This window comes from Hakea prostrata, chromosome 5 (assembly GCF_041222555.1).
Source record: "Hakea prostrata isolate BN-2017 chromosome 5, UWA_Hpros_2, whole genome shotgun sequence".
In the NCBI taxonomy this organism is placed as follows: domain Eukaryota; kingdom Viridiplantae; phylum Streptophyta; class Magnoliopsida; order Proteales; family Proteaceae; genus Hakea; species Hakea prostrata.
Genome location: NC_142604.1, coordinates 45,126,819 through 45,151,638, shown reverse-complemented (window position 1 = coordinate 45,151,638; position 24,820 = coordinate 45,126,819). Strand labels below are relative to the sequence as shown.

The 24,820-nt window shown below is 36.5% G+C and overlaps 2 protein-coding genes across 2 annotated transcripts; one reads left to right on the top strand and one right to left on the bottom strand.

The window, feature by feature from the left end:
* The first annotated feature begins 8,423 nt into the window (after nt 1-8,423).
* On the top strand, nt 8,424-9,009 carry LOC149016089 (putative calcium-binding protein CML29). Its single transcript, XM_089157226.1, has one exon. It carries the CDS (start codon nt 8,435-8,437, stop codon nt 8,909-8,911), a length of 477 nt encoding a protein of 158 aa, XP_089013352.1. The 5' UTR covers nt 8,424-8,434; the 3' UTR covers nt 8,912-9,009.
* Nucleotides 9,010-9,033: 24 nt separating this feature from the next.
* Nucleotides 9,034-20,602, bottom strand: LOC149016088 (syntaxin-52-like). The gene is made up of 6 exons (XM_089157225.1): nt 20,268-20,602; nt 16,749-16,971; nt 10,921-11,123; nt 10,686-10,786; nt 10,525-10,569; nt 9,034-9,533 (listed from the first exon to the last, which is right to left on the bottom strand). The coding sequence occupies exons 2-6, from the start codon at nt 16,964-16,966 to the stop codon at nt 9,402-9,404; spliced, it is 699 nt and encodes a 232-aa protein (XP_089013351.1). The 5' UTR covers nt 16,967-16,971; nt 20,268-20,602; the 3' UTR covers nt 9,034-9,401.
* Between the last annotated feature and the right edge of the window lie 4,218 nt (nt 20,603-24,820).

The window sequence follows — 24,820 nt, the reverse complement described above, 5'->3', positions numbered from 1 at the left end:
TGTCTTCATCACCACCCCTAAAAAAATCTTGATGCCTTTGCTTTTACTTTATCATGAATGTTTTTTGGGATCTTGAAATGTGAAGTGGCATAGATGGTGGAGGGTAGTGCCACAGCTTTGAGTAGTACCTCCCTACTAGGTTGGTTCAACAATTTTTTCGCCCACCCATTGAACTTCTTCTCCATGTTGTCACTTAAAGAATGGAATAACTCCACTTTTGAAACTCCAAAGTCCATGGGTAATCCAAGGAACTTCTATGGGCCATCTCCATATTTGACTTTGAGAATTTTTGAAAGCCATCTTTTGAACCTTGACAGTGTGTTGGGGCTGAAACATAGTGAGGATTTTATGAAGTTGTTAGCTTGTCCTGATGCTTTGCAATACATCTCCACACACTCCTTCAATGTATAAGCACTTTCCAACTTTACGTCTAAAAACAAGATGCAATTGTCAGCAAACATGAGGTTGGAGAGCGGTGATATTCTTCCCTTGATTTTGATCCCCTTGATTTCTTGTGAAAGCTCTCTTTGATTGATCATATTGATGAGGTCATGGGAACATATCACAAATAGAGCAGGGGATGGTGGATCACCTTGTCTTAGACCTCTCTCAGGAATGATCTCAAATCTTTCCCCTCCATTCACCAAAAATATATACTTCACCGATGACAATGTATTTAGCACCAAATCTCTAAACTTGACTCCAAAATTTAACTTTGTAAGAATGGCATCCACATATTTCCATTCCACTCTGTCATATGCTCTCTTCATATCTAACTTTAGGGCCATCAAGGATTTTTTGCCTTTTTTTCTCCCCTTGATGTAATGGAAGGCCTCATGAGCTTTATAGATATTATCCGAGATCAATCTTCCTTTAACAAAGGCCGACTGTGAGGATGGAATGATATCCGGGAGCACGAGATGAAGTCTTGTTGCTAGCACTTTGGTTGCCACTTTAACTGCTACTAAACAAAGACTGATTGGGCGAAAATCTTCAACTCCCTCTAGATTTTCTTTCTTTGGTATCAAGCACACTTGAGTGTCATTGCTTCCTTGTGGGAAGAAACCTGTAGAAAAGAAATTTGATACAAACTCGCACAATTCCTCATGTGTTAGGTCCCAAAATTTCTGAAAGAACAAGGGAGGGAAACCATCCACACATGAGCTTTTTAAAGGACCCATGTCGAACAGTGCTTGCTTAATCTCCTCTTCCGATGGTGGTGAGATAAGATGTGTATTTTGCTCCTCAGTAATTGTTGCTGATATCCCATGAATAGCAGCTTCAATGTGTTGGTCCTCCACCTCCATCGATGTGAATAGCTGCTGGTAATATTCTTCAAATAAGTCATAGACTTCCTCCTCTGAAGAACACCATGTACCATTTCCTTGTTTAAGCTTGAGAACCCTGTTGAATCTCCTTCGAGTCACTGTTTTTGCATGAAAGAAAGATGAGTTGCTTTCCCCTTTATTTAACCAATCAATTATGGATTTTTGCTTCCAAAATATTTCTTCGCATTTCAAGAGCTCTTCAAGTTCCTTTGATAGTTTGTTCTCCTCATTGTGTATCTTCCTCTACCTTCTGATTCTGAAGTTGGGCCAATTTCTTTTGCAACTTTTGAATTTTAGTGTGTAGATGCCGAAACATTCCTTGTTCCACTTTTGCAAGTCTTCTTGTCACCAGCTCAACTTCTTGAACAAGATTGATTGCTCTTGTTCATCTCTTATTCGATTCCAGGCTTGTTGTATAACTGCCTCACATGATGGATTACGGAGCCACATGGCTTCAAATCTGAAGGGTCTTTTGCCTTTTGACACCCATCCTTCAGTGTCAATGGTGAGGGGGGCATGATCCGATGCTATAGCTGCTTCCACATACACTGCTGTTTCAGGGAATTTCAACAACCAATATGGATTAGCCATGGCCCTATCCAGCTTGATTCTTATGTTTTCTTGTCCCAGCCTCTTGTTGCTCCAAGTGTATTGAGCTCCATGGGATCCCAAGTCAACTAGATTGCATCCATCTACCATGTCATGGAATTGTTGTATATCTCTAGACCCTCTGCATGAACCCCCACTCTTCTCATGCCAAGCTAAAAATGAATTAAAATCTCCTGTGCAAAACCAGCTCTCTTTTCTCTCCTTACTTAACTCAAGTAGAGAATTCCAAACTACATATCTTAGTTCTTTGTATGGGTCACCATAAACAAAAGTGGTGAAGAAGCTCTTGCCTTTCGGTAATGTTACCCAACAATTGATCAGACGGAGATTAGCTTCCTTGACTGTTACAGATTCTCAAAGTAATGTATTTAAATTATATATAAAAAGCCACCTTAAGAATGTAGTTAAGTTACACATAAGCTAGTCCAAGAACCTCTGATCCAATAATAATAAAAAATCAACAAAACTACTCACACAATCAACTAGCCTTCTCCCCCCTTGTCCTTCTCGAATCCTTGAGTCTAATTCTAACATTTCAGCCTGACGAGCTACAGAGTTAGCTAAAATGATAATGGATGATATAAATTTGGGTCCCCTCTTACCTAGCAAATATATCAAACACTTCCCCTCTATTTACTTTATCGATTAAATTTAACTTTTACCGTTAAATATTTTTCTAAAATCCCAAACTACCCTTGGCTAAAAATAATTTTTTTAATTTAAACCCTAAATTATTGTAATCACCCTAGCAGTTAAAATACTAAATTACTCTCAATTAAAATAATTGTTAAAAACCAAAACACTATAGTTAAAATTCAAATTATCTTTAATTATTAAAAGCCCAAAGATACTCTTTTGATAATTCAAAGTATTGAAATTGCATTTTGATATCAAGTCGTTCGTGTATTTTTAGTTGTTTGATAAAATTAGAAGAAGAAAAAAAGGTATGTTGGGGTTTTAATAATTAAGGATAATTTGGGTTTTAAGTATGGTATTTTGGATTTTAACAATTATTTAATTGAGGATCATTTAGTATTTTAGCTGCTAGGGTGATTAAGGTAGTTTAGGGTTTTAATTAAAAAAATATTTTCAGCTAAGAGTATTTTGGGGTTTTAGAAAAATATTTAATAATAAACGTTAAAGTTAACCTAGAAAGTTAACGGAAGGGAGGTGTTTGATATATTTGCTAGGTAAGAGGGAAGGTAAGTGATATTATCCAAGTAAGAGGGGGTGTAAGTGCTATTTGTCTAGCTAAGAGGAGTGGTAAGTGATATTTACCTTATAAATTTTAACAAAGAAATTGGTAATGGTGGAGAAGTTGATATGAATTTTAAACGTTTATATTTTATAGAACAAATAAAATTCACATAAAAATTAAACAAATGTTTGATTAATTGGAGTCATCACTTCAGAAACCCTTTAGAGTAGATGCATAAGTTCAAAGCTCGATTTTAGGTTCAACGAGTTGACCTTGAGTTAAAAAGTAGTATCATGAGAATTATAGCATTCGAGAGTCATATAGAAGAAGAAGAAGAAGTAGAAGAAAGAGAGGTGTTTCCAAGCCTAACGGAGAATTGATTCCATGTTTTTATTGGTGAAATTTGCCGATCCTGAAAGTGAAGCTGCATTCTATCAAGGAAGACTGGCCAAGATAGTAGACAATATTAACACATTGATGAACCTGACTGAGCATGTCAAGATAGTGCGTGCCTATCCATAGAGATACAAATAATGCCACTAAATGTATGTTGACAGTGTCTTTGGTGTTGTAGAATACTTTGACATTCTTTCCAGTTGTTTAGATGTCGAGAGTGATTCTAGTGTTGTAAAATAGTTTGACATTCTTTCCGGATTTTCTGCCAAAGTTAGAGGAGATTCTTCAAATGGATTGCGCACGCCTGACCACTTATTATCCTTCTTGCTTTCCTTTCGGAATCTCAGACCCGTTCTTGTTAGAAAAAAAAAAAAAGAGGTTTTGCCAACTTATTTAAAATATAAAAAAAATAAAAATAAAAAAAATAGAAGAATCAAGATAATTTGCTACATCACATGAGTATCTCTCACCAAGTCTTCACATCATGATACGTATATCGTGCTTTAGAAATCCGATTGGTGTGACTACAAGGATGGAGAAGAATATAGCAGTTGGAACTTAGATCTCAAAAACACCACGTATCACATTTCAAAGGCTAAACAAAATATTTTTGTGCCCCCATCAAACAAGAATATCCAAAAATAATGATAGAATCTTCTCCTTGAAAGTTTAGTATTCATGGTTGAGAAGGGGTTTGGTCCACTTTTCATGGAGATGGATTCCGTAGAAGTTGTTTCTCGCCTCTCTATTGATTAGGTGTTTCATGGTGGGCCAGCCAGGATAGTAGACAATATTAAAACATTGATGAACCTAACTTAGCATGTTAAGATAGTGCGTGCATATCCATAGAGATTCAAATAATGCCACTGATTGCATGTTGAGAGCGTCTCTAGTATTGTAGAATAATTTGACATTCTTTCCAGCTGTTGATTGGATGTCTAGAGTGACTCTAGTGTTGTAAAATACTTTGACATTCTTTCCGAATTTTCCGCCAAAGTTAGAGGAGATCCTTCAAATGGATTGCGTAAGCCTGACCACTGATTAGCCTTCTTGCTTTCCTTTTGGATCTCAGCCCCGTTCTTGTTAAAAAAAAAATTTTGCCACCTTATTCACAATATAAAAATAATAAAAATAATAAATAGAGAAGAATCAAGACAATTTGCTACATCACACAAGTATCTCTCACCAAGTCTTCACATTTATATATATATATATATCCAATAGTTGTGATTACAAGGATAGAGAAGATTATAGTAGTTGGAACTTAGATCTCAAAAACTCCACGAAAGATTCTTGTGCCCCCATCAAACAAAAATATTGATAGAATTTTTTTCCTTGAAATGAGCAATATCTACCTACTCTAAGAATAGCTCAAGTGGTTGTTTAACTAACATGTTCATTTATTCCTCTGAAACTCCTAAACCCATTAGAAAGCGAGGGAAAGTACATACAGAAAAGAAAAGAATATTCTATGAGTAATGTTTGAATCCCTCGATATCACATGAGCTTCTGAGAGACAATCTCATAAAAAGACGACTTTTCTCTACGGACGCGACGGTACGCTTGTGTCTCATCGTTCATGCAAAGGTCAGGAGTTGACTTTGCTCTTGTGTTTCTTCAGCTATGCAAAGGTCACTTGACCAAACACGTTGACCTAACCAAACACGATGCTTCTTATTAAAAAATAAGCTGATCGATAGGAACGAACAAGCTTTCATCTGATCTCTTTGTATCTACCTCGTTTGATCCCTTACTTGAATATTCTACAAAAACGTCTAAAAATTTAATGTAACGGTCATAATTTGAATTTCAAAGTTAACCTATAAATCCATGCAGAAACCAATGATTCGTCGTTAGAATTGTTTTTCTTCAAACATAGAGTACCATCTGAACGATGAACACCAGAGACTAATGCCAAACACAGCGTGGATTTGAGTGTGTTTTTTTTACTATTGACTCTGCTGGAGGCAAAACATGCATTAATCTCTACTGATTATAAAGGCAAGATATATATAATACAACCCAGCAGTAATCACACCATTTGATTTCAAAGAGTAATAATTTAGTATTTACACCAGTAATGAAGCCATACCAGGATTAGCTAGGCTTGCGCCTCTGGGGTTTGGCGGCTTGGAAATGGGCATGAACTTCTTGGGTTTGGATCGGATTTTGGGATGAGATTTACGTATAAAGAAAGAATTTCTGGGGAAAAAATGATTCAGAACATGTGAAATGGTATAGAAATTTATCTGGGTTGATGAATTCTGTGCAATGGAAAAAATAAATTATGTCTTAATTGGGATACTAGATTACCTGGAAAGGAGAACTTCAATATTAAAAATGCTCTAAGCTGGAAGCCTTGTGACACTGGGTATTCTAAAAGAAAATTTTTTTAATGAAAAGGGCTTCAATAAAAAATAGAATTCATCGAACTCATCTTTATGGATTGGAATGGGAGGTGGGGGTTCTGGCATGCTTCTACTGTGTAGAGTATCTGACTAAATATTGATCCTCAGAAAAAACCTGTTACTAGAATTTGTTTATACCCTAAATTTGGTTGGACCGAATCACTAAACCAGTCTGCCCGGTTCAATGCATTTTAGATGGTGTTGGGAAGTTAGGGTGGTGGTTTTGGTAACTCAAGAGGAGGTTCTTGTGTCTTATAATTAGGGCTGATTTTTTTCCTAATTATTAAGGTAATGTAATTTAGTATAAAGTATAAACAAGTAGAATAAAACTTTAGGATTATTTTGAAATTTTTAAATAAATAAAAGTTATCAAGTCATCACTTATAACTAATGGAGTTTGATGGTCAAGAGGTAACAATAATTACAGGTGAAGTTTAAGGTTGGGTTAGTAATTTCAAAAAGTATAGAAAAGAAAAGTAATAATTAAACTATAGTACAAAAGACTAACTTTTTTTTTCTCTTTCTTTTATAATATAACCCTTGAAATTAGAAAGGACAATTTATGAGAGGTTCTTTAGGTATTAAACTCAATATATTCACTGTATCAAGCAATCTGAAAGCATATGGCATTCTGGGTGTTCCTGAAAATGGACTGCAGATGGATGATTCTGTGTTAAAACTGAATTGAATTTAGCCAATCGTTTGATTGATCACATCTTACTTGCACATTTTTTCCCCGCCAACACACTCATATAGGACGTGAAGATCAAGTCGCTGCTTAATTTGTTTAGGGTCTTGTTTGGTTACGTGAGTCTGGAGATTTCAAATATCTAGAAATTTCAAATCTATAGATTTTAAATCTATGGAGTTATAATTTATAAAATTAGATGTTTGGTTATGGAATGAAATCTGTGAATTCATCCTAAAAAATTATTTGATCAACGTGAATTTTGTGAATGTGCAAATGTATAGCTTTTTTGAAATCTTTGGATTTCACCCCTTACCCATAAATCTACATATTCACGTTTTTAGTGTAAAAATGTGAATCTCTAGATTTCATGAATTTAGAGACTTTTACAACCAAATGGGTATAATTCTCAAATTCATGAATCCAGATATTTGAAATCTCTGGATTCATGTAACCAAACAGGCCCTTATTGAAATAAATGCAAAAACGCACAATAACGGCGATGAGTTTTCTTGCTCAGCTATACTGAAATCGTGTAGTGGCTTTAATGAGGGAGGGCCCGAACTCGTGCTTCTTTAATCACAGGGGAAGCAAAAGCATTCATTGTTGTTATGTAGGTCTAATTTGAATTGAAAAAAAAAAGAAGCATAAGAACGTTTCAATAAGGTTCCCATACAGAATATGATTTCCTGGACAGATTATGATCTCCTGCCATGAGAAGCATGGCCATCACAAAGATGCAATTCATCTCTTTATAGAAATGCAATATTGAACCTGATGATTTGAACATACAGGTTTAATTAAAGACAGACACCATTTTACTTATCAAGATTCTTTTTCTTTTCTTTTCTTTTTTTCAAATTTTACTTACCAAGTTGCAGAGTGGATAATGAGGAAAACGAATCAATGCAAAACATAAAGTAGAGCATTATGCTTCCATGGTCAACCAGGATTAAAAGCCAAGACCATAGAGGGGACCCTATTTTGGCCTACCAACAGTCTGGAGGAAATATTCTGTCTCTTCAGTACTGCAGTAGAATTGTTTGATCAAGTGCTTTAAAGAGAAAAGACCTAGTTCTGTTTTGCCAAGATATCCACCAAAGGCAAGGGTGTCAACGGACCGGTTTGGTCAGGTTTCGATTTGATTTCTTCGGTTTTGATGTTTGTTTTAGGAAAACCGAAATCCAACCATTAGAAAATTTCCGACTTTGATTTGATTCGGTTCAATTTGGTTTTCTCAGTTTAATTTGGCTAAGACATGCATCAGGATCCAAGTGAACTTGCTCACTCTATTGACAATCAAGATCAGCTCACCAGGATTCAACTTATTACCTTTACAGATATCACAGCTTGTTCCTCACACCCATCCACCACTCATGACTGACATATGATGAGCTTTTAGCCTTTCTCTATGATTTTTGTTTGGTTTCTCTTGGCCCTGTTCCATAGTTCTTGATAAATAGATTCATAGTTAACCCCCTTCCGGTTGATCATATTCCATCCTAACTGAAGGATGTTAGACCTCACCAGCCAGCCTTGGATAATCTAAAGGAATTTTCTCCAGTAGAGGATAATGGGGAATAAGAATTTTCACCACTGTATTTACAGAAGTCAGGCTCATCTATCTTCAGGGAATAAGATACTCTCCTCTTTTGCTTTATGTCAACATAAAGGAGGAACTCTACCCAAAAAAAAAAGACATAAAGGAGGAACAGTGAACTTCCCTAAATTGAGCCTTTTTAGCTAACCTATTTAAAGAGAAACACCTAACAATGACTGCAACATATTTGGCAAAGTCTATTCATCCATGGCTCAGCTCAGATCATCAATCTCCTCACAGACAGAGGCAATAAGCCATGTCTTCAGTCTGGTGGAGGCATTTAGAGCCTTCGATGCTGACAATGATGGTTTCATCACAACTGCAGAGCTTGGTGGCCTATTGAATTCACTTGGTTATGGTGCAAGCGAACAAGACGTCAAGGCTATGATGGAGCAAGGTGACACTAACAAGGATGGGTTGCTAAGCATTGAAGAGTTCTTGGAGATGAACACAAAAGACATGGAGCTCGGGGACATGGGCAACCTCCTTCGAACCACTTTTGAATCGTTGGATCTTAACGGCGATGAGCTCTTAACAGGGGAGCAGTTCCATGAACTTGTAGGAAATATGGGACTTGGGTTATCTTTGGAGGATTGTCAGAACATAATATCCTCCATGGATGTGAATGGGGATGGTGCTGTCTGTTTTGAGGACTTCAGACTCATTGTCAACTCCCTCCTTTAGCTTCTTCTCTGTCTATTTTATCCATATGCTAAACAGATAATAATATGTAATAAAGGCCAATGGTTTTGGGCTAGCTTCTGTTTTCATCATAATCCAATCAAGCATTTAGCAAAACTATGCTGATACCTGAAGTCCTGGTTTCATAGATTATGACTCCACACCTTTCTTGTATATTTACAACTTCATGCCACATACCCAAAACGGATGGACCTTTTCTATTAGTCTGATGCCAGACATAACTCAGCTACTGCTGTACACAGTATTTTCTACAAACCTGGTTATTAGCAATACAGAAGAGGGCTGAGTACACCCAGAAATACAAAATCACACAAGAAATCTTTTTTTTATTTATTTATTTGGTAGGATCACAAAAGAAATTCAAGCACTGATTTAAAGCGTAACAGTGAACATGCACAAGTGCTCACACAAATGTACAATCAAAAAAAAAAGAGGTTGGAATAGAAGATTGTTGTGCTTACCATCATTGGTATTACAAGTATTTTATTAGAAGCCAAACAATGACAGCTAGAAGAACAATCCCAATCACGGCCATAAGCATACTCATGCAAGAGCAACCACCTCTAGCATGTTTGTTCAGAATTGCCAATCTCTTTACCACACGCTGCATCCAACAAAAGACCAAAATAAATACATCAAGTGATACACTGTTTAACTCTGATGTACTATAATTCAAGGGTTAACATTTCACACAAAAGGGAATGACGACTTATTGTCACTGTTAAATGCGATTACATTAGTTATCCTTGGCAAAAGCATTTGGATTTAGTAACTTTCTTCCCCGTCCTACCCAAAAAAAAACCTTCCCTGTAGTAGCAAAATAGAATAAATTTCACCAGGCTAACATTCAATTGAAATGAAACAACGTATACTTGTCACTGTTACTTGCAATTATCCTTAGCAGCAACATTTTGGGTACAGTAATTTCTTCCCCTTTAGTAGTAAAATTGAATAAATTTCACAGGCAACCCTGCTGTTTGGTCAAAGCACTGGTTCCCTCCAAGTTTCAAAAACTGGTCTCAGAGCCCTACATTTGTAGAAACTAAAATCAAGGTCCCTATGTCAAACCGAGGTTTGTTCAAATTGAGATATTTTGACATGACTTCAAAACGTCCTAGCATAACTATTTTACCCAGTCAAAAGAATCATCCCACCAAATTAGACCCTTGGTCAAAGATAATGACCAACAGTCTCAATAAGAACAGAGATAATAATCAAGGATATAATAAGTTATTGAGTTGTTTTGGCTGTGCAAACTAGTAATACTCAACAAGTACAGGAGTCGAAATGACTCCAGAACTATTGTCCTTCTTTTCTTTTCATTTATTATTATTTCTTTTTCTTTTTCTTTTTTTTTTTTTTTTTTTTTGGGGGGGGGGGCGGGGAGTGTTTGGGCTTTAAAACATTTTACTGTCTAATTAAATTCCATCACTACATTATGACAAACTTTTAGGATATTAACGTATATTAGAATCTGCCCTTGTATCTGTACTAGCACAATATTATTAGTGCATGTTGTATGTATTCAACAATATTAGATGTATTCATGCACATGAAAGCAATTCTTTCTGTGACCAACTAGAATTGAATGTAACCTGTAGTCTGGAGTCTGTCGAGTCCACATGTTGGTCCAAGGTATCCTGCATAGTTGAGGCGAAACGAGACATGAAAGTTCACGAATGCAGCATTGAATTGAGAAAATAACAAATGCATAGAACAAAACAAAAGGCAGGAAAAGCATCTTCAGAAAACATACAAGAAGCCTAGCGTGTAAGCCAAGTTCCTCGTTCACAGCCAATGCAATATGCTTTGTGCTTAAAACTGACTCCTCCAATTTCTCAAGACCTTCATCTTGTTCTGTTTCCAATACGAGCCCATAAATCTATTCAAATCATGCATGCCAGAGAAAGAGAGAAAGAAACCGGGCGGGGAGGGGGGGAGAGATAGAGGGAGAGAGAGAAGAAAGATCTTTTAATATAATAGAAATTTGCCTCTCATTATTTGCCGCTGAAGTCCAACAAGACCATGGTTGTCCAAGCCAGTAGTTCTGGCCATAGCATCTGTCTTTGTATCTGGTCCTAGCAAGCTGTCCCTATTAGCAAAATTTGACATATTCAGCGCAGAGCCCATCTGATCGGTTTTGGATCTCAAATTCGCAAGCATATCCTGGCGTCGATGCATCTCCTTCTCAGTTCTGGGATTTTGAAGAAAAAAGTTGAGCAAAGGTAAGGAACAGATGATGTAATCAAACAAAATAGTTGTGGGTGATACAAATTTAAAGCCCCAAGTATTGATACAGATATTGTATATCCAAATCCAATAAAATAAAACAATGTACAGTATTAATAGCCTCAAGAAAGGATTTCGTGGAAAATAAATATACTAAGAGAGCTAAATTGTGCTGGACATCCCCCACCACCCCCCCCCCCCCTCCCCCCAAAAAAAAAAATGAGGAGATCAATGGCTGTCGAATTGCCTTCTTTCACATGTTAGCCCCCTCTGATGAAATTCTGAAAACTCAACCAGTGAAAATTAATTTCATGGAAGTATGGAACTATGATGGCCTTTGCTTCAAAGTCCCATTTACTAGGGTGCACAGGAAGAAGAAAGAAAAGGGGGGGGGGGTTGTTGTGGAATGGGCAGGGTGATATTGTTGAAGAGAGCATTACCAATCCTTCCAGTAGGTGACACATCATTGCTTAAAATGCTAACATTGGTTTCATAATGTTTATATTTGACTAAGCTTCTCAAGGCTTTCTCTTGGCTTCTAAGGCCAAGTACTGGGGATCATGGGGACAACCAAAAAAAACATTTTGTTAAGAATCTTTATCAAGATAAGATCCAAAAGCAGCAAAGATTGAAGATGAACAAATGTTTTCATTGGCCACACACTTTTAACTTCCATATTCCCCGAAAGTTGGGCCAGAAGCCAAGAAGTAGAGCCACTGAAAAGCCTAGCCAAAACTAAAAGTCTGAGATGCTACAAAAGAAATCTCGTTCTAGATAGATAGCTGCAAGCAAAACTTCTTTATAGTCATGCATAGTAAAAAAAGAAGGTCAAAACAAATGTCAACCGGAAATAGTTTGGAGTTCAAAAGACATACAAGAACAATGAAAAATTGTTATGGTAATGATAAAAGACATGAAGAACTTCATTCATTGCATCAGTGCCACTTAGTTGTTGCACGAGCAATGCAAACCCAAGCACGAAGATGATGCCATACTGTACAAACTGACAGATTAATATTTTACATTTAGAAATCTCTCGGACTAAGAAACAGATGCATCGTGGCTGATTTTGAAGCTAAGATCCATAGTTTACATAGGTACCCATAAAAGAGATCCAAGCTGGGAACAGAAGAAACCAGGAGTTCAGGAGGAACAATAGCATAGTGATCTCTTCTTGGCCCTCCCCATATCCTGCAGTTGCGGGATCCTCGTGCACTGGGTACCCCCATTTCTCAGTCTCAATAAACCATCCTACAAATAGGAAGTTCTCTACATTGGGAACATCCCACTAACCAGCCACTAGCACAATAAACCCCACAAGTCTTGGCACATGTAGACTTCAAATTCTTAAGACTCCCCACTATTACAAGTATTATCGTAGCATCACCTACAACTACAAAACATGTAAACACCATTCTCCTTGACAATTTAATACCAATTCTGGACAAACACCCAAATAGCAGGCATGTCAGCCAGATACCATGAACACCTAGCTTTATGCTCATGAAACATTAACCATATGAAATCTGGTTCTGGAAATAGATATTTTACATATTATAGCATTAAAAACACAAAACCCCTCTCCAGTAGCTTGTGGCACAAGTGATAGATGCTGACAAAGATCAACCTTTTGAGATATGCAGTCAACTTGCTAAGCAATCAGAACTATAGATTTCAGTTCTGTGCTCCTATCTATACTATCCTAGTTCTCTGATTTCTACTTTTTTGGTGATCATTGGGTACATCAACTTGAAAAGAAGGAAGCGAGCATATAACTTCAAAGTGTGGATTCACATGATGAGCTGCCGGGATAGTGGAATCACTTGAGAATTTTCGAAGTTCCACTGAACAAAATGACAATACGGTGCAACTCCACAAATCAATTTTGCACTGCACACCCTTCTCCAACCCTTTATTTCATAAGTTATTCGTTTCCCATTTTAGAAATAAGGCAATGAACCTGGATTTATAACCTTTTATGGACCCGTGACTTGAGCTTTCATCGTTTAAGTTAGTTGGACTTCCCAGGACCCAATTTCTTGATTTCTGTTGCTGGCCCAAGTACATCAACCCGACCAAGGGGAGGGGTTCAACCACCGCCCGGTCCACCCCTCTCTTCTCCTGCGACATCTTTCCCTTTGAACCCTAACTGCTGATTCTGCAACTGCCTCTTCCCCTTGCGTCGTGATCAAATGGAGGTGGTTAATATCAGTTATGGAGTCTCTAAGTAACCGCCTGCACATCACAGTGTTATTCCCCTCCTTCCTGTGGTGTAACCATCCGCTTCCTCCCATTGTTGTCTCCATACTCCGCCATGGTGGTTTCGCTGAAATCCTTGTGGCCCCACCGTTGTTCTCTCTGAATCAATGTAGCTTCTCCCCTTCCCCAAATGCGGAGTTTCGACCTCTTGCCTCACTGCTGTCAATTCACAATTGCCCAAAACCCATCTGCTGCCAACAGTTCCACAGTCTAGCATTTTTTCACCCCACCTACTTCTTTCCAAATTTATTTTCGCCAGCCTCTTGTTCTGGTGGTTCTTCCTCAACCTTCTCTTCTCTGAAATTAAAACTTCTTTGCTCACTCTCAAGCGTATCATCGGCCCCCTGCATGGCCATCAAAACTTGTGATCTTGTTGTTCTCTGCAGCACCAGTACTCCTCTCAACTTCTTCATGGAAATCAAATTGCAGGGCCTCGTTAAAACTTTTCTAATCAAACTCACAGCCATTTTCTCTAATACACACTCCAATGCATCCCCTTCCAGGTGTTGAAGTGCCACACCCAATTGATAATCATACTCAATTTGGTATGCCTAACAGAGCGTATTACCTATGGAATCCATTCTTGTGCATCTCCTTTGCCAGAAGATATGGAGAATGCAGTCACCATAAATCTTCCCGCGGATTGAAACACGCTTTGATATCAATTTCTATGACACCGCGATCAAATACAGACATTAATTACTAATAAGCAAAGACAAACTCAATGACCAATCAACATGGTTACAATGGTGCCAGTCACCCCCTACACCCTATGGTGTCCTCGGCCAAAGGCTGCCCAAACCTTACATAAAATATCCAATGCCTCTTCTCAAATCTTCCCTCCTATTATAATCCATCCACCAGCAGTTGATAATGATAATCTCATTCTCTCTCCTCCACATGGCATTCTCCCACGGTCCTAACAGTATCTTTGTAGACAATGATCAAGTATTTAAGTATCGTATCATATTGCAAGAGTGATTTTAAGAGACATCATATCAAAGAGGTGCAAAATATGCCAAAGATAGAGATGGTAATAGTCAAGAAATGCAAGGATGTGCTTTGGATAGATATGAAATACAGGTTTGAAGCATAAAAACCTTTGTTGTAGAATATCTATACATATACCACCCCCCTTAAAAAAATTAAGAAAAAAATAAGAGAGAGAGAGAAAAGAAGAAAAAAAACTCATATCAAAGAGAAAAACAAGTTCCCAATGCTTTTAGTTGCTGTCATTTTCATCTCACTCATTGTTTCTGGTTTGCAGGTTTAAACAGGTATCAAGTATCTCTATATGCATTCCAATTAGACTGTATTAACCTGTAATGGTCCATACAAGGAAGCTGCAAACTGTTTTTAAAAATAAGTACCAGCCCATATTGTATCAAATCTATTGATACTCACTGACATCAACATGTATCCACAGGTATGATACACCAATACATGAAACCCTGCAAATAAGAATGGATGAAGTGAAATTTGAAAAGCTGAATGTAGCGTACAGATGTGTACACAACTACACTAGACACTAAGCTTCAGGAACTTTCTGGATTTGACAAGATTATCCTAGGAATGTTTTTACCTCCATCTTGTGGGCAGGATAAATTTTTGCACTTCAGAGCATCATATGATACAAATAATCATCAAATGAATGCGTGTGGAGTACTAATATACTCATTAGTTAATTAACTTCCCCCTCAAGAAAATATTCAGGTCAAATTATGTTTTTTATTTGTCTAGATGTGCTTTAACCACACTTTTGGAGGTCATAGCTTGTTGTTGTTATCATGGAAGCAGTTAGAGGAACAATCTCGACACATTAAGAGGAAAATGATATGTTCTACATTTTTCTATTTCAGGAAACTTGCAAAGGCTTTCTTCCATTGGTGACTTTTGAGGTTTTAGCAGTGATTCTTCTGTCCATAGTTCATAAAAATTATTCACTAGTTGAGAACCTTCCTTTGACAGCATTACTTGTGCTTGCAGTTTTCCTTCGACTTGATGACTTGTTTGCTTTAACCTCATCGGTGACCATCGAAGTCCAAGTAAACTAATTTCAAAAATTAAAAGAGAAGTTTACTAACAACATTCTCTGACATTTTTCAAAAAAAATTTCAACACCACAAAGAATCCTTAATTGTTCTCTAATCTTTCACTGAAAGCTATTAAGTTCTCTTATCACAGGAATCCCCTCTCTTGCAGTCCGAATACACCTCCCTTTGATCTGACTTTCCCCCTTAATATAACCTAAAATTTCTACTTTACTTACTGATCAATTATAACCCTAAAACACCATGTGAGCCTGTGGCAGCAGTATAGCAATCATCATAAGTCCCTAGAGGAAACATCTCAGCAAGCTAATAACAAATTTAAAACCCACTACCTCATTACAAAGTATCTATTAGGAAAAAGTTTTAAGTGATTGAACTGCTATATCTTGGAAGTGATCCAACACAGTGAACCTCTAGAGGAAAAATATTAAGAAATCACCATTTTCAAAAGTTCTTCCCATAACATTGAGAAAACTTTATTTTTTCTACATTCTACAATCTTTCACTAAATGCTATTTCATGGTTCTCTCAGTACACACACTCAGTTGCAATCCCAAGAAACCTCCCTTTAACATAAGAACACCCCCTCCCCTTTTCCCAACTTTATAACCTAATATTTCTACTTTGACTACCCATCAAGCTCTAAGCTTAAAAGATTCAAAAATCTTGTGAGCCCATGTCAGCAATATAGCAACCACAATGCATCACTAAAGGAAAATTCCCTACAGGAAACATCTCAGCAAGCTAAAACAAGAAATTTAAAAACCACTACCTCATTATAAAGAATCTACCAAGGACAAAAAAGTGTAAGTGACTGAACTGCTACATTTTGGAAGTGATCCAACACACTGAGCCCCTAGAGGAAAAGATAAATAAATCACCATTTTAAAGATTGGAACAGAGCCTTTTTATCCACTGTGATTGTATTGGGGGCCTAAAGCCTAGCTTATTAAGGTCTGTGCTGTTCTACAGCTATACTTGTACCTACTAATTCTTCCATCATCAAATAAACTGTTATTCCACCATTAACCACCACAGATAAATTTGTCTGAATAAAGAATGATCTTATATAGTGACGGTTTCCAGCAATAGTAGCTTTAATGGTCTTGACAACAGGAAAATAGTACAGTTCCAACGTCCTCAATATGGGGAAGAGCATTAAAGAGTATGGAAACCTTCGAAGAAACTAACAGTAGACAAAAGAACAAAATTCATGTAGTTACAAAACACAGTCATTTTTTTTTTAAATATTCAGAAACTATTTGAACCAAATTACTTACATCGGTTGCTTAGTAGGTAGCTTAGATAAAAGGGACTGCAAACTATCAAGTCGGGTCCCCAATATCGTAATCTTTCTCCTAATCGCAGATGCATGACGTTGCGTATCTGGTCCTGATGGAGGAAAAGAACTCCTTTCAGAAATCATCCCGTTTATATCATCAGCAAGTTTCTGTGCTTCATTTAATTCCTTCATCCATGAGTCTGCAGAAGACGCCATTGTAGCTGAAAGATAACAGACACCTTACTCATTCAGATGCAGATAAATCAAAGAAAAAGGCTTAATTCAGAAATAAGCCTTGGGTAGGGTTTTATACATGTCAAGCCTTTGGTCCAATCGATTTTACACGTAAGAAGCCACTTTAATTAGCCCAAAATACTGGTAGGAAGAATGAATATAGGATGTACTTTATTAGTTCAGTTAAGAGTCACATTTATTTAATTTTTAATAAGAGTTTTGGTTGAGTTGATTAGGTCTCTACAATCCAGCATTGTTTTTTAAGCTGTTTCCCTTCATTTTAGGATGTGTATAATAGCAATATACTGAACCCAAGGAGGTGAACAAAGTTTACACTTAGTTCAATTCCTGTATTCAGTTTGCTTAAGCATATGTAGAGCTATGACGGTCACTGATGATACCCTTTCTATATATATGTTTTTTTTCTCTCTCTCTCTCTCTTTCTATTTAGCTTCAGTTTCCAACACCCAGATACCCAATAAAATATCCTATTGTTTAATTGTTTTCATGAGTCCAAGTTTGTTTCCGCTTGTTGAAAATCTCCTATTTTCTCGATTTATCTTGCAATTCTGATTTCAGTTAAGGATCTGCTTAATGCTTGATCAGGGTATCAGTACCATGACTGATTGAGATCTGAATTACCTGATTTCATCCTATCAGATTCTGAGTCCCTGTCAGATAGTTCAATATCATATCTCAAGAAGAATTCAACATTTTAAATTCTGATCTTTGGAATTGCTTTATAATTTTACAATTTGTTCCCTGTACTGATTTGCATGTTTGACCAAACCATATACCAGATGAGATCTCTTGATATCTTGACATTTTGATATTTCGATGTGAACCTTAGGAATACGCTGCTACGGTGAGCCGTGGCAGAACTAAAACTAGAAAAGAATAGGAAGAAGGGAAATATGCAGGAGATGGGAGAAAGAAATCCACAATTTTATTCTCAAACAACACGCAATTTCTCTCTCAATTCACTGTAAACTCTGCTGGGTGTTACAAGCATGTATTTAAAAGGGGGGGAAAATCCTACTTGAAATATGAAACTCAAGACAAAACTCAAACCAAAATCTAACTCTTTTCTAGATAGGAAAACTAAAACGATTAGAAAGACTATGAATTAAAGCTGAAATAATTAACTTAATTAAGTCCAACTGATGCTGGATCAAAACCACTGCACCCCTTTTGGGGTCGGAGTGAAATCCAATGGACCAGTCTACTGATACAGCATCATATTCTGGTTCCCTTGCTTCTGGTTTGTCCTTATTCCCTGTAATCGTCACAGAAGCTGACGAGTGTTGCTGATTTTCTTCTTCTACTTCAACGGCAGTCAACATCTCCATATCAAAAGATGTTGTTGTGAATCTTATTTGGCATCGTTTCCACAATTGTAGTCCAATTTTGGTCCAAGCCAGGGAGAATTGATGCAGATAAATGAGAAAAAAACATCATTGCAGTGGAAGACCAACAAAAGGGCTAGGATTGCAGATTTAGATGGCTTCAAAACAGATCTTAAAGTGGATTTCAGAACGTAAAAAACTTTGGACTTAAAACATGGGTAAGGAGAATGAATATGGATAAACTCAGCTAGTTAAGCTAGAGACCTATTTATTTAGTTGTTATCGTCATGTTTTAATTGGGTTAGACAAGGTCTCTGAGAGTATAGTTTTGATTTAGGCAGATAAGTTTCAGTGGCAGTAGACAACCTCCAAGAGTCCATGGCAAGCTACTGTGTGGAGGAGCTTTCAGACTAGTTTGATTCATGTTTTGAGTTTTTAACTTAGACATATTTAAGGGCCATGCATTGTTTCACAAAGCCTTTTACCGCAGGCTTTTAGTTGTAGCATGCATACTCTCTTCTCTTCTACGAATCAACAGATCTCAAAAACAGAGAATGAGGTAGGGAGATGAAAAGATAAGCACTATGAGTGATGAATTTGGTTATTGCTTTCTTGGTATTGTTGGTAATGCAGCCTCCCTGTTGTGGTGACATTTTTGGTGACTCCAGGCCTGCAGATCAGGTTGCTATTCATCATCATACTTTTATTTATTTTCTCCCAGTAATTGCATGTCAATTTCTGTTTCAGTTTAAGAGGCATAGAATTTTTAATATCAAATTGTGTAAGATTTTGAGTTTTAAGAATCATACCCTCACAAGGGTTCCCCTGTTACCTCAGATCTGTCAATCAAACTCAGACCCTAATTCACATTCTTCATCTACTGCATTTATTAAGAATCATGCCCACAAAAGGATTCTAGTGCATGAATTGTTTATTCAACTGGAATTTCAGGCTGTTAGAAACTTAGAATTGTTTATGACGAGTTATATGGTTTTTTATCATACCTGATCTGTCGTCTAGCTGAACTCTTGTTGCAATCTAATCTTCCACTGGTTTTCTCTTGTTTGAGTTTACCACTACATTGTCCCAAAACAAAAATGAGTAAGAAATCTAGAAGAATATAAAAATGACCAAAAAACAAATTTTGACCACATATAAATTAAAGATTGGTATCGATTATGAGAGTCAAATGCACTCAATTGCTCTACTTTTGAATTGAATTCAGCAACGATGAGTAGCTCAAAACTATCCGGTTATACTTCAGCCAAGGCAACTAATTCTGGAATATGAATAGAAGCCAAACTTCAAACTCCACAGCATTAGGTGGATATCCACATTCCTATTGGTTGATGGAATTGAAGCAGGAGGATTCAACAGTGACTCTATAGATCAAACAATTCCAGGATATTTGGGATCCTACAATCCAAGCTGAGATTTAGATGCTTCCTATATGTCAGTACCAGGTCAAAATTCAATTTGGCTAATCAAATATCAAAAAATTTACTACCTATTAGCTAACCACAATAAGCACACCCCTGACAGAACCAGGTGATCTTAAAAGACAAAACCTAGTTAAAAGTGAGAAAAGTTGGGTCAGTTAACTTTTAACTCAGTATCCAAAAACCAAAACCAAAACCAGAATGCCACAGAAGAATCACAGAATTGTATCACACCAGCAAGAATGCACCTTTTACCTAACGATGATGAAACCAATCACTTTCCCAAAAATTCTCCAAATAAATAAAAAGCCATAAAGTGTAACCCAATTCCAACAAAACAGAAACTGAAGCTGAACCTCAAGATACACAGGTAAGAACACCATCGACAAAACATGCAAGAAATCGTTATTGATCTCCAATTGGGAACATAGACGAATTGAGATCTCATTGGAAACGAATTGAAACCTCATTGGAAAAGGAAAACAACAGCGAAATTACCTTTCAAATTCAAATCGAATCTGATCACACGAAGCACTATTGAAGTCAAAAAGAGGCTGTTATCGTTGTTGTTGAGCAGATAGGTTGGGTGGAGACGAAGACACAAGGTGTGCCACCGGAATCCGGCAAGTTTTTTCGAATCTTGCCGTCGAATTCGGGAAAAGAAAAGCAAAAACAGGCAAAGATCCAAATCGCCGTCACCAATTCATAATTAATCTGTCGTGTCTCACATTAATAAAAACTCTAGGAAGCGAAGCGAAGCGTGGCGTGTCCGGGAAAGTTTAACGAGAAGGGCCCGATAGAGTGTAACCGTCACGAATCACGAATTTTAGGAAAGGAAGGCAGCATGATTTCGTCGGACACGCTTGATAGCACCATCACACCTTATCTTAAACGATGATTGGATATTAAAAATAAATAAATAAAAAGATTTAATTTTTTTTAATGAAATATCTGTTTATTTCAAGGAACATTTGAAGAGATAACTGGCCAAAAAGAAACATAAATACTCGAAAATTATTTCAAATATTCTATTTCCAAGTGTGAATTTGTCACCGATGAGATTTGAAACTCGATATGTGTGGGCCCTTCAGAATCATAAATTAATATTAAATATTTTTAATAAAATATATTATGTGTAGATCCCAACTCCCAAACAGATTAATATCATGTTTTTTTTTTTTTTGGGTGAAAGAAAAGATCATTCATTATAACAGGAAGCATTCAAAGTTGCTGAACAAACCTCAGACAACCAAAAATATCATGGCTATTAATCATTGTAAAGAATATTTAAATTTTAAACGTGAAGGGACTAAAGTGTCCCCTCGTACTATTTAATACATTGTGTTAATATATGGTTTAAAAAAAAGATAATTGGTCATTAAAGTTAATTATTTGGTTTAAAAAATATATATATATATATATATATATAAAAAATAAATAAATAACACAATGTATTAAATAACTTGAGGGACATTTTTGTCCATCCACATTTAAAATTTTAATATACTTAACAATAATAATAATGTTAGTCTATCGAGACGATATACGTAATATATTGTTTTTAAGGGAATCCAATATTAGTTTATGGTACTATAGAGACCCACAAGTAAAAAACTCTATAATATATGACATCCTATTTCACTACCTCATACTCATATTCTTGAGCATCAGTTGACTTACCCAAAGAGTCGTGGAAGGTATACTGATACCTCTTTTTTAATTTTTGGCAAGAGAATGTATATGCCTAGTATAAATATTTTTAGGTAATTTTTATTTTGACCTCTTGAGACTTTGATATAAGTTATTTTTATTTGAAAATGAAAAAAAAAATTGGTGGAAAATTGAAAATGAAATGACATGTTGCGCTTTGCTCCACTATGGTTTTCTAAAAAGACCAAATAAATACATCTTATTAACTTAGACATCTTTGTGACCAAAATACCTTTATGCCCTTTCTTCAACCCCACTAAACTAAATAACGACAAAAATGAAAATGTCGAGACATTACTAATTCTCGGTTTGATGCATTCCATGTTCTCTAGTAAACCATGATACGGAGACTTCATCAATCAAACCTGACATTCCACTCCACATTAGGACTAATCATGGTACGTGTCATGTCCAAACGAGAAATCGAATGCAATCTTCACAGCTTAACACCTTGTGTGTAATACACTTCTTCAAATTTGCACTTCCTCATATTGCTCTTCATAGTATTCAAGACCTATAGAGTAGTCTAACTAAAGAGATTGCACAAAAAGTGAGTGAATTCAAAAGAACTCAACGAAGGCAAGTTAATCCACAACATAAATAACATGATTGTAGAACATAACATGATGCAATGCGATATGAAACAAACAATGAATATATGAATCTAACTCTATGTATGCTGATCTCTATAGGCGGAACATGCTTTAAGTCATAGCACCATACTTCTTTAGGAAAGTCTCAATTATACAAGCGCTGCTTTGGTAGTGGGTCCTTCATCCTCTAGACAATTGCGTGGTGTATAAGTCACCGCTCTCTCACATCACCATTGGTCTAAGTATTGGCGCATGTCAAGGAAAACCAAGCCCAATGCAAGTCATCTACTTAGTCCTGTCAACTTAGATCTAGATACGTCCATTCCTCGCCCCCCCGATTCTTTTGAAGTCCGCATTCACACTAGAGTCAACATAGTCCATGACTACGGACTCATCAACCCTACGGTCATCCACAAATAACAAACGGGATGCTCTCATGTCCCCTCACATTAGTTACGGTTTTGAGCGCCCATGAGCCCGAGTCTACTATTTGCAACCCTACCAAGAATGGTCTCTCACGTAGTAACCACAATGTAATTCATGTCCTCTCATTGATTGGTTACCTGGTCTTGCGCCATGAATCCCCATTGCTACCACGTCGTTTCGGTCTCAATATCCTTCGAATCGGCATATATAGACATCCTAACACTCTAACCAGACAAGGACCTAAGTATGACAATCAATAATTTGAGGGAGTGTCAAAGGGTATCATTGGAAACATCCCATATTATTCCCTGATGTCCAAGGACAGAAATGTCAAAAGGACACTTCCCAATCCCAAATCATACCTAATCATTCACATTCTCAAATCAGTCACCACATACACAACCAATATCTCATCAGCATAAAAGATTCACATAAATATGATCAATCGCATATCAACTGATAATAATAAGTATCCATAATCAAAAGAATACTTAGACATGATGCATCTGGAAGTCAACATACTTACATCCAGTAATAGAATAACAAGAAAAATATATTTATAGAAGTGAATCTAATAAATCCAAAATAGAAACTAAGATTCACATCAATTATGCAATTATGGAAATAATTCGTCCTTACCTTAAATAGCCTGTGGATATCCAAATATCAAAGAGGAGAGGTTTCAAACTTAGCAAATAAATTCCTAACAATCATAGATATAACATTAGGAAAGAGGCCCTAAAAGATTGGAAATCAAACGAATCAAATTGAGTGAAAAAAAGAGCTACTTGACGTGTTTAGTCGATTGGTTGGTAGACCAGTCCAGATCTGACTACCTAAGTTAATCCGAGGCAAAATATGAATTTTGATCCAAACTTAATCTACAAGATTTGAAACTCTACGAAACTTGGAGGAGTCAACTCCCTCCTTTAGCTTCTTCTCTGTCTATTTTATCCATATGCTAAACAGGATATTGAATATGTAATAAAGGCCAATGGTTTTGGGCTAGCTTCTGTTTTCATCATAATCCAATTTAAGCATTTAGCAAAACCAGTGCCATCTAAAGTCCTGGTTTCTGTGATTAAGACTCCACACCTTTCTTGTATATTTACACCATGCCATATACCCAAACGGATGGACCTTTCTATTAGTCTGATGCCAGACATAACTCAGCTACTGCTGTACATGTACTTACAAACCTGGTTGTTGTATAATATAGAAGAGGGCTGAGTACAGCCAGAAATACAAAATCACAAGAAATCTTTTTTTATTTATTTATTTGGTAGGATCACAAAAGAAATTCAAGTACCGATTTAAAGCGTAACAGTGAACATGCACAAGTGCTTCATGCCAAATGTATACAATCAAAAAAGAGGTTGGAATAGAAGATTGGTTGTGCTTACCATCATTGGTATTACAAGTATTTTATTAGAAGCCAAACAATGACAAAATAGAAGAACAATCCCAATTAATGCCATAAGAATATGAGTAACCACCTCTAGCATGTTTGTTCAGAATTACAATCTTCTACACACGCTTTCGCATCCAATAAAAGACCAAAATAAATACATCAAGTGATACACTGTTTAACTCTGATGTACTATAATTCAAGGGTTAACATTTGCCACAAAAGGAATGACGACTTATTGTCACTGTTAAATGCGATTATATTAGTTATCCTTGGCAAAAGCATTTCGATTTAGTAACTTTCTTCCCCGTCCTACCCAAAAAAAAACCTTCCCTGTAGTAGCAAAAAGAATAAATTTCACCAGGCTAACATCAATTGAAATGAAACAACGATACTTGTCACTGTTACTTGCAATTATCCTTAGCAGCAACATTTTGGGGTACAGTAATTTCTTCCCCTTTAGTAGTAAAATTGAATAAATTTCTACAGGCAACCCTGCTGTTTGGTCAAAGCACTGGTTCCCCCAAGTTTCAAAACTGGTCTCAGAGCCCTACATTTGTAGAAACTAAAATCAAGGTCCCCTATGTCAAACCGAGGTTTGTTCAAATTGAGATATTTTTGACATGACTTCAAAACGCCCTAGCATAACTATTTTACCCAGTCAAAAGAATCATCCCACCAAATTAGACCCTTGGTCAAAGATAATGACCAACAGTCTCAATAAGAACAGAGATAATAATCAAGGATATAATAAGTTATTGAGTTGTTTTGGCTGTGCAAACTAGTAATACTCAACAAGTACAGGAGTCGAAATGACTCCAGAACTATTGTCCTTCTTTTCTTTTCATTTATTATTATTTCTTTTTTCTTTTTCTTTTTTTCTTTTTTTTTTTTTGGGGGGGGGGGCGGGGAGT

Bases quoted from the DNA above. Each gene is read 5' to 3' on its own strand.
- LOC149016089 (XM_089157226.1), top strand. From the start codon at position 8,435: ATGGCTCAGCTCAGATCATCAATCTCCTCACAGACAGAGGCAATAAGC.
- LOC149016088 (XM_089157225.1), bottom strand. From the start codon at position 16,966: ATGGCGTCTTCTGCAGACTCATGGATGAAGGAATTAAATGAAGCACAG. The intron at 11,124-16,748 runs GTAAGTAATTTG...TCAAAATCCCAG, and splicing joins CTACCTACTAAGCAACCGAT to AACTGAGAAGGAGATGCATC. The intron at 10,570-10,685 runs GTATGTTTTCTG...TCAACTATGCAG, and splicing joins GCTTACACGCTAGGCTTCTT to GATACCTTGGACCAACATGT.